This window comes from Lutra lutra, chromosome 12 (genome assembly GCF_902655055.1).
Source record: "Lutra lutra chromosome 12, mLutLut1.2, whole genome shotgun sequence".
In the NCBI taxonomy this organism is placed as follows: Eukaryota; Metazoa; Chordata; class Mammalia; order Carnivora; family Mustelidae; genus Lutra; species Lutra lutra.
Window position 1 is genome coordinate 41332837 of NC_062289.1, and position 15567 is coordinate 41348403.

At 37.6% G+C, this 15567-nt stretch overlaps 1 protein-coding gene and 1 long non-coding RNA gene across 2 annotated transcripts in view; one reads left to right on the plus strand and one right to left on the minus strand.

Moving 5' to 3' along the window:
* DSG4 (desmoglein 4) overlaps positions 1–15367 on the minus strand; it is a 43955-nt gene extending 28588 nt beyond the window's left edge. The window contains exons 1-2 of the mRNA XM_047697448.1: positions 15245–15367; positions 822–857 (exon numbers count right to left, since the gene is read on the minus strand). Coding sequence (XP_047553404.1) covers positions 822–857; positions 15245–15292 — 84 coding nt within the window. The 5' untranslated portion in view covers positions 15293–15367. The remainder of the gene's footprint in view (positions 1–821; positions 858–15244) is intronic.
* The window catches only part of LOC125082157 (uncharacterized), a 238107-nt gene that overhangs the window by 100612 nt on the left and 121928 nt on the right, over positions 1–15567 (plus strand). The window lies entirely within an intron of this gene.

Sequence of the window (15567 nt, forward strand, 5' to 3'; positions counted from 1 at the left end):
TATACATGTATAAATGTATGCATATATTTATATATATAAATATATATATATAAAATTTTAAGTAACTCCTAATGTACTTATTTGAGACACAGATGATTGTACGTTTGTTTAAGCTACGGCTTCACTTAATTAGTACTTTGTGGGAAGGAAATGTTCCCTGTGAATGGAGCTTATCCTTTCAGGAACCAAAGCATGTACATTTTCCTCCCATTTTGATACGACTTCCTGAAATGTACTACATATTCCCTATTTTGTCAACAAAGATTAGAAAAGCAATTTTGTTTTCTTCAATGGTTTGAGGCTATCATAATGAAAGGTTAACTATTGTAATAAAATAAAGCCCTCCCAGAGAAGGAGGATGGTAGCTTTACTTCCTGAACCCCACTCTGACTCGCATCAGATTCTCTGTTCTACTTAGTCATGATTACAAGTTTTTTTACTTTTATATCTTTCCCTCATTGATTGGTCATCGGTTGTCTTTCTTGATGCTGTAACTGTCTGAAATTCCTCTTACCATCCTGACATGTTACTGTGCTTCTGTTGTTATGCTTTAAGCTGGGAAATGTATGGATAAACTATCAATACAGTTTGAAAAGTAGGAGTTACTATGACATTGAGCTGTCACAAACTGTGCCTGAAAACATGGGTATTTAGGAGTATGGGCTTTACCACTGCTATTTCAGTTTGGCAGAGGTTCTTTCTCTTATCTTTTATCTAGATGATTAGGATTTCAAATATTCTGATATTTGACATATGATGTATTACAAAAATCCATTTTTCTTTAAATTTTAGATTGAGAAAATAGTTTTATTATACATTACCTCAACGATAAATTCGCTGTTTACTTCCAGCACCACCTGTTAAAGAAGGTACAACATTAGCAAAAATTTGCATAATTAAAGAAACAGTGTCATAAAATCATTACAATGTTCTTTTAGGAATTCATTTCTTAAATATATATTTTGTTCATAATGTGGAATAAACATGGCTAAAACAAAATAAATAATAGACTTTTTTGCCCTCCAAAGGTAACAAGGCAGGTTAGGATACATCCTTCAACAGAGGCATCCATAGGCTCAGTGGAAGGTACAGCAGACAACTCAAGTGACCACAGTGAATTTTGGAAAGGCCTTGTAGGACAATAGAGATTAAAATGGTTCTGCAGGATGAAGCTGCTTCAATAAGAGGAATTGATGAAAAAGAAAGTTCAGCCAGAGTAAAACATGAGCATAAGTGTAAAAGATGTTCCAGAAATGATAACTAATGGTATTAGCTGGAAGGTGGAGGAAGTATTAGGAGACATGGGAACCAAGGTCTGGAATATATTAAGAGACATGGGAAACAAGTTTTAAGGAGACAGGGGAACAAGCTTTAAGGAGACATGGGAAACAAGCTTTACAAGGTTTGGAATGTGAGTTAGGAGACAAATGATTAAGTGTTTTATATGCCAGATTAAGGAGTTTGGACTTTATTGGATAAGAGACTAGGTGTGCCCAGAGCCCTGTGTGTAAAACATGGCATTGACAACAAAAGGTAGATTTTAAAGGAAAAGTACTTGAAGCCAAGACACTTAGGAATTAGCAATTGCTTAGGTAGGACATAGAACACCAATTGCTCCAACTGTGCTAAGTGACATTGGAAAAAGGAGAGGACAGAGACATTCCCAAAGGACTGATAGGTCTTATGGACCATGGGGTGCCAGGGGAGGAAGGGTCAGATGGTTCTGGTGATGTAACCTTGGCTTTCAGGGAAAACTGGGGTCCTAGTCATAGAAACAGAAAATCCAGCATGAGAGTGTCACTGCAATGAGAAGATGACTGATGTTTGTTTTATTCATTTTTAATGTGATTCTAAAATTTGGGATAGATATCAACACTGAAGAAATAGAATTTATCCAAATCTGAGTCCTATTTAAAGTTAAAGACTATGAGGATATTACATGAAATAGTTTAAAGTAAGTGAAGTAATCAGGGAAAGGAATCTTATGGGAGATGCTTATATTTGTGCAGAGTACAGAAGGAAGAAGTCTAAAAGCAGAGGGCTCTGAGAGACTAAGGGAATAGAGAAATCAATGACCCAGGGTTGTGGGTGCCCAGCACATTTTGTCAGTGTGAGAATGCTAAGAAATGGCACTGATTGTGGTGGTTGTGGTGGGTTGGTGAGGACGCTGACTTCAGAAAAGAGATTGGATAAGTAGGTGGAAAAGTAGCAAGAAAGGAAGCAGAATAAGTGGAGTGCAGTGATAAGAAATTAGACAAAGAATATTTAATGATCTGTGTGCATAGCAAGGTCAAGTTGAATAGGAACTGAGAAGGTCATGGGTTCTTAAAGCAAGCAGTCATTGCTAACTTTTGCTATTGGCCTAAGCCAAATTATAGGAGTCAAGGGATGAGTTATTAAAAAAGTGGAAATAGCAATCATAGATTACATTTTCAAGTTAGGAGACAAAAGAAATGTGGGAAGTAAGGTATAGTTTGAGGAGTTAATTAGATCGACATTTTTTTTTTATGTTGGGAAATCATTACCAAATATACAATTTAAAGGGAGAGGAAAGGGGGTTTGTGGAGAAAAAGTGATAAGAGGAAAAGGAGAAAGGGAGAGAGAGCAAGAGGAAGACATCAAGGAACAGTTACAATTGTGATTAGAATAGGAGTGGCTGGACCAAAACTTTGAGTAAAAAAGAATGGGTAATAAGGTTGACTATTTCTTCTTTGAAACAGAAGAATAAAGAGAGAAAATAATTTTGAGGTATAAGTGGAAGAATATTATACCACCGTTTTGTGGAGTGGGAGTGAGCAAGAATGGGGAGGCATGAGGGAAAGTGAAGGGAAGCCAACTAATGCTTTAAATCAGGAGCAGTGGACCCACCTAGCATTCTTGAGTTAGGAAACACTTGAGCACAGAAAGTTAGAAACAGAGGAAACCAACTATTAGTCCAACTATTAGAGGAGTTTGAAGACTAATTGAGAGGAGGAAGCAAGAACCCATCTGTTTTGTGCCTTTTCTAATAGAATTTGGCAGCCTGGGAGCAGGAAGAGAGGGCTGTCCTTTAGTTGGGGATTGTTACCAAGCAGACTGGAGATTCAGAGAGGTGATAAGGTACTACTATGAACTACAGTGAGTCAGGGAGCAGAGTGAAATCAGGAAGAGACTAGAGAGAGACTGGGAAAGGGGGAGAGGATGCAGAGCAGATCTGCAGGTGTGAGGGGCATGTAAGAGGGAGTGGGAGGTCTGGCAGGGATTTGGAATGGCACCTGAGTCCAGAGGGGGAAAAATACAGATTAGAAATTTGGCAGTGGGGCATAGTGTTTCCTTTTAATTCACTTTCTCCCTCTCATGTACTTTTACTAGACATTAGCAAAATATCTAGACCTGGGAAAAAACTATAGTATTTATTTTTTAAGACTTTTTTTTTTTTTTTTTCATTTTTCTTGGTCGGAGGGGCGGGTAACAAACAGGGGCAGGCAGAGGGAGAAAGAGGCTCCCTGCTGAGCAAGGAAACCGATATGGGACTTGATCCCAGGACTCTGGGATCATGACCTGAGCTGAAGGCAGACACTTAACTGACTGAGCCACCCAGGGGTCCCAAAGTTCAATATTTAATAGAAGATGGTTTTATTTGATTGCAAAGTATGTTTTATTTCATCGTAAATAATGCCTGTTGGGGCCTAGGTATTTTTTTGTTGTTAGAAAATTAGATGATTTTGGAAGGTATAAGGAAAAGTAAAAAATCACACTAAATCCTACTACTTAGAGATTATCACTGTTAATATTTGGAAAAATTTTTTCAAGCTTTTTTCCTTCTTTTTCTTCCCAAAACATATACATAGACAAGCTGTAATTTTTTTAACCAAAAAGGAGTTATACTATGCCATTTGGTAACTTGTTTTTTGCACTCAATAATTACTGTGGTAAAGTTCCATATCAGTGAATACATAGGGACGTCATACATTGTAAAAGTTTTCTTATGTATCACTCTAACAGGTGTCTTCCATTCATGGCTTTGGGATATTAGGATAAAAGAGAACTGACTAGCTAGTGCTAAGACCAAACTCTGACATGAGACTGTCAGGCACTATCTGACAGTGGGAGGTTAACTTAACTGAAAGCACTGCTTTGATGGAAGTCAGAAGGTTGGTGAGCTTAGTACATGAGCTCACAGTTAAGAGGTTCTTGTTCCTCACCTTTAGCTTTCTACTAATCTCTATTTTCTCCGTCTCCTGCACTCTCTTCTCTCTTTCTCACACATGAAATACCTCTCTAATTCTTTCATTTCTTTTATCAGGATTTGGTAGATTTTTCTCATATACATGTTGTATATATTTTGTTAGATTTATACCTAAAATTTTAATTTTGGGATATTTAAATGATACTGTGTTTTAAATTTCAAATTCCACTTGTTCATTGCTGGTATATTGAAAAGCATTTGGCTTTTGTATATTTATCTTGTATCCTGCAACCTTGTTGTAATTGCTTATTAGTTTCAGGAGTTGTTTTGTCAAGTCTTGCCAATTTTCTACATAGACAATCATGTCATTGCATTTGTGTTGGCTTTTAAAGGAAGGTTGGTAAAGCTTTCTTACTTGCATTGGATTTTTTTTTTATTTTTAGCTAATGAATTGCCCCTCCATTGAAAACTATTGTACAAACATATTTATTGTGGAGTATAATGTATAGCTTTTATATATGTTCCTAGGAGTAACAAATCTTTTCTCATTAAGGTTCTCTCCTAGCTAGTTACCCCCAATTCTCCTAATATTTTAAAAATTACCAATACAAAGTCCTTTTTTAAATCTGATTATCTATCTATCTATCTATCTATCCATCTATCTACCTTTTGCAAGGGCCGGATAAAAATGATATAATAGCCAAGGCAGTCTTTTTAAAGCACGAATTGGAGTAAGTCAGCCCCTTGCTTAAAACTCTCAAGGCATCTTCCCAGAGCCCTTAGAATGGAATTTAGACTGCCTTCATAGCAAAGAGGCTCTATCTGATTTGGCTCTGCCTATCTCTCAACTCTAACCTTATCTCTGTCCCTTCTCTGTTCCTCCAGGGCCAAGTGTTCCCTTGTCTCAGGTTACTGAGTTACTGCCAGGAAAGCTCAAATTTCTGATTTTCAAAGCACTGGCTCGGTCCCCTTCTCAGTGAGACATCTCTGACTCCCCAGTCTCCAAGCTCTATCAGCATCCATGACTAATGGTTATCAAATCCATCATTGTTACATCTTCCTCTGTAGGAGTCTTCCTAGCATTTTTCAGTGTCTGATGTTATTCTGAAAAGCTTTCCATTTACTTCTCTATTATCTATACATGTTCCAAAAAAGTTGGGACTTTGGGGATCATGTTCTCTCTTTTTTTTTTTTTTAAGATTTTTATTTTTTATTTGACAGAGAGAAACATAGTGAGAGAGTGAACACAAGCAGGGGGAGTGGGAGAGGGATAAGCAGGCTTCCCGCCTAGCAGAGAGGTCGATGCAGGGCTCAATTCCAGGAACCTGGGATCATGACCTGAGCTGAAGGCAGACGCTTAAGGACTGAGCCACCCGGGTGCCTTGGGGATCATGTTCTTACTCTCTCCCCTATCAGAATGCCCAGTGTCTAGGCATGCAGTAAATATTTGTTGTAGAAATGAATGGACAATCATTATAAAAATGATAAAGGTATTAAACCTTGCAAAAATTGAGTGTGGCATGATTAGAAAATGTAGAAGATATAAAGGAAAGAATATACACAGGTACATGGATGTATGAAATAATCCACATAATTCTTTGAAAGAAATTGTTTTACAGTGGCTTTTGATATCCTTTTCTTTTGGTTCATAATATGCATGAGATCACTCACTATCCCTGCTCTTGATTAAGCATTGAACTTGGAGCAGCCTTAGAATGAGTGAGCTGCCTTCCGCGTCCACTCAGACACACTTCTGTCTTGTAGAGGATTTTCTTTCTCCAAATTTAAATGATTTCTTAGACTTCCCCCATACCTTAAATGATAATTTCTGAGCTTTCTTTTCAACTTTTTATCTTTTCTGTAAAGCATTAATCTAATTATAAGTCTGATAAACACATATGAGAAAATAAATATTTGATTAGCAGCATCTGAAGGAATGACTAAAATTGTATATCACGCATTTGTACCATAGGACTTTTAGTGTCAATGTGACTAAATTATGATTTTGTACCAATGGATAGATGATAGATTAGAAAACCAGTTGGGTAGCAGTGAATCCAACTCCACTCCTTGCAAATACATTGTCATTATAATAAAATAGCTAGAGGGGACTGCTTTCTACAGGGCTATGTGATGACCCTATGGGATGGTTAAAGTCTTCCTAGACTTGATATTTGTCACAAAACTGTTTAAGAAAAATGAAATTATAAACTTGGTTTGAAATCTAGAAGATAGCTTTGTTTATAATCTGCATTTACTTTGTAAATAGTTGGGTGAGATATAGACCTTTCAGAAAAATTAGGGATTTAAAAAAAGGAAGACAAAATAATATTTGTAATTTAGTACGGTTCTTCCCCTGCCTCCTATCCAATTGCTTGGTCTTCATAAAATTAGTTCTACTACATGTACAGACTTAGATGAACATATAATATCAATAATTATGGAGACTTACTGTGCTTCAAGTTGTGCAGTTATGGGAAGTATACATGGAAATGTATGTTGTAAATGAAAGTCTTATTCTGATCGAAAGTAGGACAAAATAGGTATTCTATTTTTGCTGAGTGACTATTTGGAATTTATTGCTAATAATGAATCTGCCAGAGGCATTTAGTGTTTAAAAATACTTTAAGAAATAGAACACAGGTAAAATTTAAGAGAATGACATTTTACTTGTATCCTCTTTATATTTCCAAAATAAATCTTTGGATTTCATTTTCTTATAAGTGATCCTGCAGATAATTTTAAACACTAACATTGCCACTAAAAGAAACATTTTTATAGTATTTTACATTATTGAGAATGTTTAATAATATTTCATCTATCATTAAAAATGATTTTTTAAATGACCTATATGCTGACAATTCTATTGGGTCCTCTTTTAAAAAAAATTTATTTATTTATTTGGCACAGAGAGAGAGATCACAAGTAGGCAGAGAGGCAAGCAGAGAGAGGGGGGAAGCAGGCTCCCCGCTGAGCAGAGAGCCCGATGCGGAGCTCGATCCCAGGACCCTGAGATCATGACCTGAGCTGAAGGCAGAGGCTTTAACCCACTGAGCCACCCAGGCACCCCAAGGGTCCTCTTTTAATGTTGTTGAAAATAAATAATTGAAAATCATATGACTTCCAAGAGGATACTTTATGAGTTTTAGAGTCAATTCTTTCTCAATACTTACGTAGATACTTTGAATTATCCTTTGGTTCAGTGCCCCACATACTTTTATAATCCATTGCAGTGCAACATAATAATATTTTCCATGTGTGAGAGTGTGATTTTCTTTTAAAGGGATATTTGGGAGAGAACTAGCTTGATTCTTCAAGTTCAGGTGCATGCTCATAAGATTGACTTAAGGAAAGAATATATATGTATGGGAACTGAAGATCTAGTAAACTATTCATTTAAAACTATCTGTATACTTGTACCCTCTGAAGTGATCATGTATGTCAGGGATATCGGTATCCCAAATGAAGATTATTGGTATAGCAACAATTAAGCTGGCATCAAGTTTCTTAAGTCTGTGTCTAAGTCAAATAATTTACATCTCAAAGTGGATATGTAGTCCTAAATTATAATTTAACTTCATAAAAAGAAATGTGGTTTGGACACATTGGATGCAGAAGAATTGAGCCTGAGTCTTAACTTTGTTTACCAGCTGTGTGATCTTGCATAAATCTCCTAGCCTTTCTCTAATTCAGGTTCTGATCTAAAAAGAATAAAAAGTGTGAAAGTGGTAGGCACAGTAACTGCTCTGTGTATTTATAAAGAGGAAGAAGAGTGAAAGAAAATTTTCCTTCTGTGCTTTAGAGGGTATGTTTACAGCACACCTTATCATATAAAAGTACTAGTCATCCATTTTTAAAGACTTGAAATTAGCTACATCAACCTGGTTAGTCCTCAGTTTAAAGGGATAAAGGCAATTTACTCTTGTCCTCTCTACAGAAGCCAGCTCAATTGAAGAGTATCAATGATCTATGGTTGCCCTATGAATCTGCAAGTAGAAGTGTAAATGTCCCTGAATTGGTTTGTTTTGTTTTGTTTTTTGTTTTAGTCCAAGGAAGTTGCAGTGTTAGATCTTAGGGTTCTTATCTAGGAGAACTTATATTGTGATGATGGGGTGGTGCACTTCTGGTATTTCTGTTTTTGGCTGAGCTGGCTCTATAGATGAGGGTCCTAATAGTCACACTTTCCAAATCCTGTCCCTTTATGGGCAGGTGTTACTGAACGAACTGTGGATTTTATTCTCTAGCCCTACAAAATCATGAACTCTGTCAGGAGACCCTTCACTTCCCAGGAAATACCTGCGAATAGGTGTTTTGAAAGAAGCATGATATGACATCATCTTTCTAAATTGCATGTAGCAGCCTAACTACATGAACCTCAATTAAACTATGCAGAATAGTTATGGGTTCCTGGATAATTCTAGAAATTCCTTGCCTATAAAAGTCACCTTTTTGGAAGCTATGTAGGCCACACATCATGCTATGGTGTGGTTTGTCCTGAGAGCATGGTGAAAAGACATCACACAGAATGGAGAGGGTTGAACCAGTTGCCATAATGGTGGAGTACACGAGAAAGGGAGTTAGAGGCAGATGCAGTTGAGGGAACAGAAATGACCCAGAGAGAGGTTTGGTGTCCTGGGTGTGCTATGCTCTCTGTGGCATAGTTTCATGAGAGGGTTTCCCGTCTTCCTTGTTCCTTTCCTTTCATTTTTCCTTTCCTTTGGAAGGATTTCCTTCTTTTTTCCTTCCCATCATACCTTTTCCTATGGTATGTACTTAAATTGCATTAGCTGAAGAAACATGAATAGGACTTTTTCTGGCAATATAAAAGTTCCTCAGAAGCGAAAACTACATGCTTGTGCTACTTACTCTCCAAGATATGATGAAGACCAAGATGGAGTATCTGCCCAGAAAGGGCTTCCACATCCAAAGAAGGAGGAAAGCAGAGAAGTGTAAAAAGATATTGGCATATTGTAGACACTGATAAGGAAACATGGATAGGATAGAGCATGGGCCCAGTTAAGGGAAGGAGTCAATGCTGAAACAGTGGATAAAGTTTTGTACATGTAGTATTGGGTTCAAATTATAACTGTACCACTTATGGTACATTTATGAATCATTTATGCCCTGAAAGTTTCAAAATGCTTTTCTTTATCCCTGAGGACTTCTGTTATGTGTGTGAAATGACTTTGTGCACTGTAAAGTGCTTTGTTCGTGTAAGACAGTAAAATGGGAATTCAGTGGCATACCAAATCCCCAAGATCCAACTCCAGGGTTGTCTCAGTTTTAAACCCTGGAGCTCACTAGCCACATTAAAGTGGCCTATTAGCATATAGGTAGGAAATTTGGTGAAGTGACTTGGTGAGAAAGATAAATTGGAAATGAAACCTGGGGCGCCCGGGTGGCTCAGTGGGTTAAAGCCTCTGCTTTCGGCTCAGGTCATGGTCCCGGGGTCCTGGGATCGAGCCCTGCATCGGGATCTCTGCTCGGCAGGGAGCCTGCTTCCTTTCCTCTCTCTCTGCCTGCCTCTCTGCCTGCTTGTGATCTCTGTCTGTCAAATCAATAAAAAAAAAAAAAAAATCTTAAAAAAAAAAAAAAGAAATGAAACCCACTCATTATTTAAAAATTTTCATTGATAAAATGTGAACTATTTTCACAGTCCTTTGTGGGGGAGTTCTAGTCTGTAATGATGTACTCATTCTAGGGAGAATAAAACGATAGATAATATTCTATAGCCAATTTTGGTAAATTGCTGAAGTTTTTCTGGGCCCATTTTTCTTGGTCATTACTTTCTCCTAGGGAGAATATGATGATTTTATACAAGATATTGGAATCTAAGTCATTATTTGTGCTTACTGCAATATTAGACTACACATTATTCTTTTACATACCAAGTGATTAGTAGTAGCTACTGAACAAGTCTATTTTTCATTTTTGTGTCTTCCTTTTTGATGTCAGTTTTTGAAGTCACTTGCACACCTAGGACTATCTTATTAATAAGCAGTTCTCTCCTGAATAATACTTGTAAAAATAATTGAGTAAAGCCATTGGTATCCTCATAGAGGTATGTTAGAGATGCCAAGTACAAGCCTAATTATACCATTTTTGTTTATAATTGAAGGTATATCGAGTAGTAACATTTTAGTTTGTAAGCCGTGTAATTTTCAATGTAGAAAGGAAAGGCAAATACTTCTCATGCAGGTAATATCTGAAGGTTTCACTCCAGTCATTCCTTCCACAAACCCTCTCATCAGAGGTGCTCCCTGTGCATGAAATATTCCAATAGGGCTCCCATTTGGAAAAGGAAGAAAATGTCCCAGCAGCTCAAACAATAGTTTTATTACTTTGTAAGGAACTCCTGCCTGGATCCTCAGGGACTAACGCAGAGTCCGAAGACTGTGTACTCAGGACTGAGAAGTCCTCTTAAAAAGAGAAGTATCTTTGAAAAAGGGGAAACATCACAGAATCTCAAGAGCCATGAAGTATTGTTAGTGCAGGAGTTTTATCCTACAACTCCACAGTAGATACTCTTGAGAAGACCATAGTAAAATTATGGGTCATGTTACAATAATAATGCTAGATATCTCTTGGGATTTCACTTTTTTTTTTTTTTTTTAGTCCAACATGAAGTCTACCAATCTGAAGGCAAAAATATAAATTTTCCTACTTGGATTAAAATATATATTATAATTCCTTAACCACTTATATTGACAACAACAAAAATAATAGAGGTGGGATTTGCTTCCATGTGACCTTTGGCATTTCGTGTTGAAAGAAGGAGGAAAGCTGGTAAGTGAGGAAAGATATTGCAAAGTAACAGACAATATAAAAGAAACATGGAAAGGATACAGCACTGGCCCAATTGGGACATCAATGTTTCTGTGACAAGCAGTAGTAAAACCAGTCATTTAGTGTTATCTAGGGTATTCTGGTTAGCACAAGTAAAGAATAAAATCAGATAACTTGTTTTTATTGTTGGTGGTGGTGTTCCCATAAGTCCATACTCCGAGAGATTTGCCTGACAATGAAATAAAACACAAATTTCTGTTCTACATGGCAGAATCACCTTGTTTATGTAAGAGCTAAATTGAAAGTGTCTCGCTTTGTTCTAAATACAGTTTTAAACTCTGATGTCTGTTTTCAACTTAGAGTGAGATAACATTTATATGCTTAAACCACCTACCTTCTTTACTTTTCAGGAAGGGTACGACTTGGTTGAAATGTTTACATCTCATATGTAGTAGGAATGACCACCATATGTGCACAAACATTCCTATCTGATAAAAGGTACTTGGCTGTTTTTTTTAAATGGTATCAACTTGATAAAATACAGGTCTCTCACAGCTAATAATTGTTCTGTCTTAAGTGATTCTTTCCTAGCAAAACTTATACAATCCATAGCATGACCTAAGTCTTTAGATTCTTTGGCTAAAGAATATTTGGGAGTCAGAAATGAACTTCTACTCCCTGACTTTTCAGTAGAGGTCATTAAAGAAACACAGAGTTTCTGCATTACCAGAAGCTTCATGACATCATGTCTAACCGTGTTTCCTGACACGGGACACAATGAAGCCCTTGAAAGGTTGGGTGCTTTGACCAAAGTTACCCAGCCCCTTTGAGGGGAAGCTGTAACTCACCCTTAGGGCTTCTGAATCCCAGTTCAGTTTTGATGATACCTGACCACCCCTACCCATTTTAGGCAAAACATGATGAACGTCTTTAGGAGGAAGATGCTGAAAGTCTCACGTGGTAAAATGAGACACCCTATTGTAGCTTAAAATTTTGGGTACCATTTATAGATCATGTCAGTCAAAATCTTGTTTAAAGTACTCTTTGTGGTTCAGATATAGATGACACAAAGTACCCATCTCTGAGAAGCTGCCACACCCTCATTAGTGTAAGCTCCAATGATGCCCAGATGGCCTTTGATTTCGTTAATGAAAAAAGGGCAGAGTTCACATTCAAAAAATGAAAGACAAGTAGGTGTGCCTATTTTTCACAACACCCATAATATTATACTGATTTTTCCCTAACTTATTCCAATCTTGAGACATGCTCCAAGTTTCTGCTTCCTAATTACAAACGTTATTAGTTGAGGTTAAAAGATCTATTAGAAATCTATTAGAAAACACCTTAAATCCATCACAATTACCAAGAAATGTAAAACACAAATACTGTAGTATCAGTGGGAAGTAGGGAGAAATTAAACATCAAAAACATGAAAATCAAATAAATAAATAAATAAATAAATAAAACCATGAAAATCAGTAAGAATAATAAATCAGTGCTACCAAAAAGAGATGCTGAGTATCTGAAATATAATACTCTTCCAAGATCAAGGAGAAGAAAAATTAACTCTTCAATTATTGTCATAAAACATGCCTGTGCAGAGAATAGAAGGCAGACTTTAGTGCTCAGAAGTAGCCTTTAAAATCTGGGTGCATGCAATCAGTTTTCCTTATAAAAACAGAAGATTTATCTGAGTTAAAAGCATGGAGATAACCCCCAGAAGTATAACAAGGGGTCTATACTGGTGATTCTCTTTTTTTAAAATAATTTTTTAGGGGCACCTGGGTGGCTCAGTTGGTTAAGTGACTGCCTTCAGCTCAGGTCATGATCCTGGAGTCCCGGGATTGAGTCCCACATCGGGCTCCCAGCTCCTTGGGGAGTCTGCTTCTCCCTCTGACCTTCTCCTCGCTCATGCTCTTTCTCACTGTCTGTATCTTAAATAAATAAATAAAATATTTAAAAAATAATTTTTTAAAAAAGGATTTTGTATATTTGAGAGAGAGTGAGAGAGAGAGTGTGAGCACGAGCTGGGGAAGTGGCAGACAGAGAGAGAATGAGGAACAAACTCTGTGCTGAGCTGGAAGCCTAACGCGGGGCTCCGCCCCAGGACCCTGGGATCATGACTTGAGCTGACAGCAGATGCTTAACCGACTGAGCCACCCAAGTGTCCCAATATGGAGGATTCTTAATTTCTATTAAAAATTGAGTCAGGGAACGCCTGGGTGGCTCAGTGGGTTAAAGCCTCTGCCTTCGGCTCAGGTCATGATCCCAGAGTCCTGGGATGGAGCCCCGCATCGGGCTCTCTGCTCTGCAGGGAGCCTACTTCCTCCCCCCTCTCTCTCTGCCTGCCTCTCTGCCTACTTGTGATCTCTCTCTCTGTCAAATAAATAAAATCTTTAAAAAATTAAAAAAAAATTGAGTCAGACTCTTTCCTTTTCCTTTAATAACATAAGTAAATGATGGTCATTTTAACAAGGAAGTACACTTCTTTTTGGAGTTTTTCAGTTTACAAATGTTCTTCAAAAGTGGTCTTATTTAATAATCTCCCAAACTCAGAGAATGGAATGTTCCCTTCCAAGCTTGGGCTGTGTGATCTTTTGGCAGTGTTAGGCTCCTGCATTGCTTTTGAAGCTTGTGGAAACTGTGAAGCCCAAAATAATGGCACCTGCTGGGCCAACTGGATGGCCATGTGTTCCCTTATCTCCCTAGCCTTGGCTGTTCTCTGCCTTTTAGAACTGATGTACAGATGAGTCCCATATAATGCCAGTTGCCTGAGAATATGGTGGAAATAATTTTCCAGGCTAATATCTTAGTATCACTGTGGACATTCCTGGGAGACTGAGGTAAGGTAAAAAATAGGGTATTTGCCTTTATTTGCTTTGAAAACAAAATATGTATGATTTCCTAATGATCCCCTCCTCTTATCATTCCTTTTACTTTTTCTTAACTGTGTTGACTGAATTGTTCTGTCATTTGACCATCAATAGACTTATGTCTAATGTAATCTAACTTAGTTTAATTGTTTTTTTTTAAAGATTATTCACTTATGAGAGAGAGAGAAAGAGAGTGCATGAATTGGGGGGGGGGCAAAGAGAGAGGGAGAGACTCTCAAGCGGACTCCTTGCTGAGTGCAGAGCCCGTCTCAGGGCTTGATTCCACGATCATGAGAGGACATGAGCCAAAATCAAGTGTTGGATACTTAACTGACTTAGTCACCCAGGTCCCCCCAGTTGAGTTTTTAAAATAGATTTTTCTAATTGAAAATTAGTGAATTGACTAGCCTGATCTTCATTCTAAAGGGGCCTGGCATCAGAAGCTGCCTTACCTTATTCAAGGATAGGATAGTTGCTATGCAGGATACCTGTCTGGAAAGCACTTCATGCCTTGAGTACCCAAGGGTTGGAGGAAACTAGTATAATATCCAAAAAGCCATGCTTATTTTAAAGAAATATATCATTTAAATGGTTCCTTCCTGGACTGCAGGAATACTTTAATAGTGCCAGAAAGGGTTTGTCCTAATGACTTGGTTTTCTTCATTTTCTTTAGCCATTTCTGATAGGAAAAAATTCTCATATGAGTTAAATATTTCATGGTTATTCATAATGTAATTTTGACATAGCTAACATTCTTTCATTTTTGAAACAAACCCGCAGGGAAATAACTGTTTAAAAGAAATGGGTTTGGGGCACCTGGGTGGCTCAGTGGGTTAAGCCTCTGCATTCAGCTCAGGTCATGATCTCAGGGTCCTGGGATTGAGCCCGCATCGGGCTCTCTGCTCAGCAGTGAGCCTGCTTCCTCCTCTCTCTGCCTGCCTCTCTGCCTACTTGTGATCTCTCTCTCCCTCTGTCAAATAAATAAATAAAATCTTTAAATAAATAAATAAATAAATAAATAAATAAAAGAAATGGGCTTGACCAACTTTACTTCCCTACATATATAGAATCCATTTGCACTGGGAATTTTGACAACAACCTGTTTGGTTTAAGCATAAATAAAAGAGAATAGAAAAATAATTTTGTTTTTGACTATAAATTTTAGAATTGTTCTAGTATTTAATCTGAATTAGACTATGCCTGTGATGCCATTGAATTCTAATCCCCCTGCTTTTCTATGGCATTTGGTCCCTAAAGCATGAAGAGTCCTTTCAAGTCACCTCTGGCTGAACTCACAGAACTCTCTCTATAGGAACAGGTTTAGAAAGGAATAAATCCCATGCAGAAAGTCTGACAACTGACAGAAGAATTAAGTCTTAAGTCTGCATTTCCTTTCCAGGCCTTAAATTCTACTTACCATTAAAATAATCAAAAGGCAAATGTTTCTGAAAAGGAGCCAATCCATTCCTTCGAGTCTCTCTTGCACAGGAACCCCAGTACGATTTGATGTTAGTCCTAGTCCTCTGGGTTCTGAATTCGGCTCTGCAGGAAGATCTGCTTCAAGATGCTCTTTTAGGAGGGCATGGATGATAACTCTGGTGCTCTCTGGGCAGAGGAATGAAGATGTTCTATAATGACTCTGTTTCCCCACCCCAAACTCTTGGGCTGGTCTGGAAGGCTGGCATTGTTTGAGCTCTGGGTAAGAACATAGACACACCTTGATTCTTATTGCAATGAAAC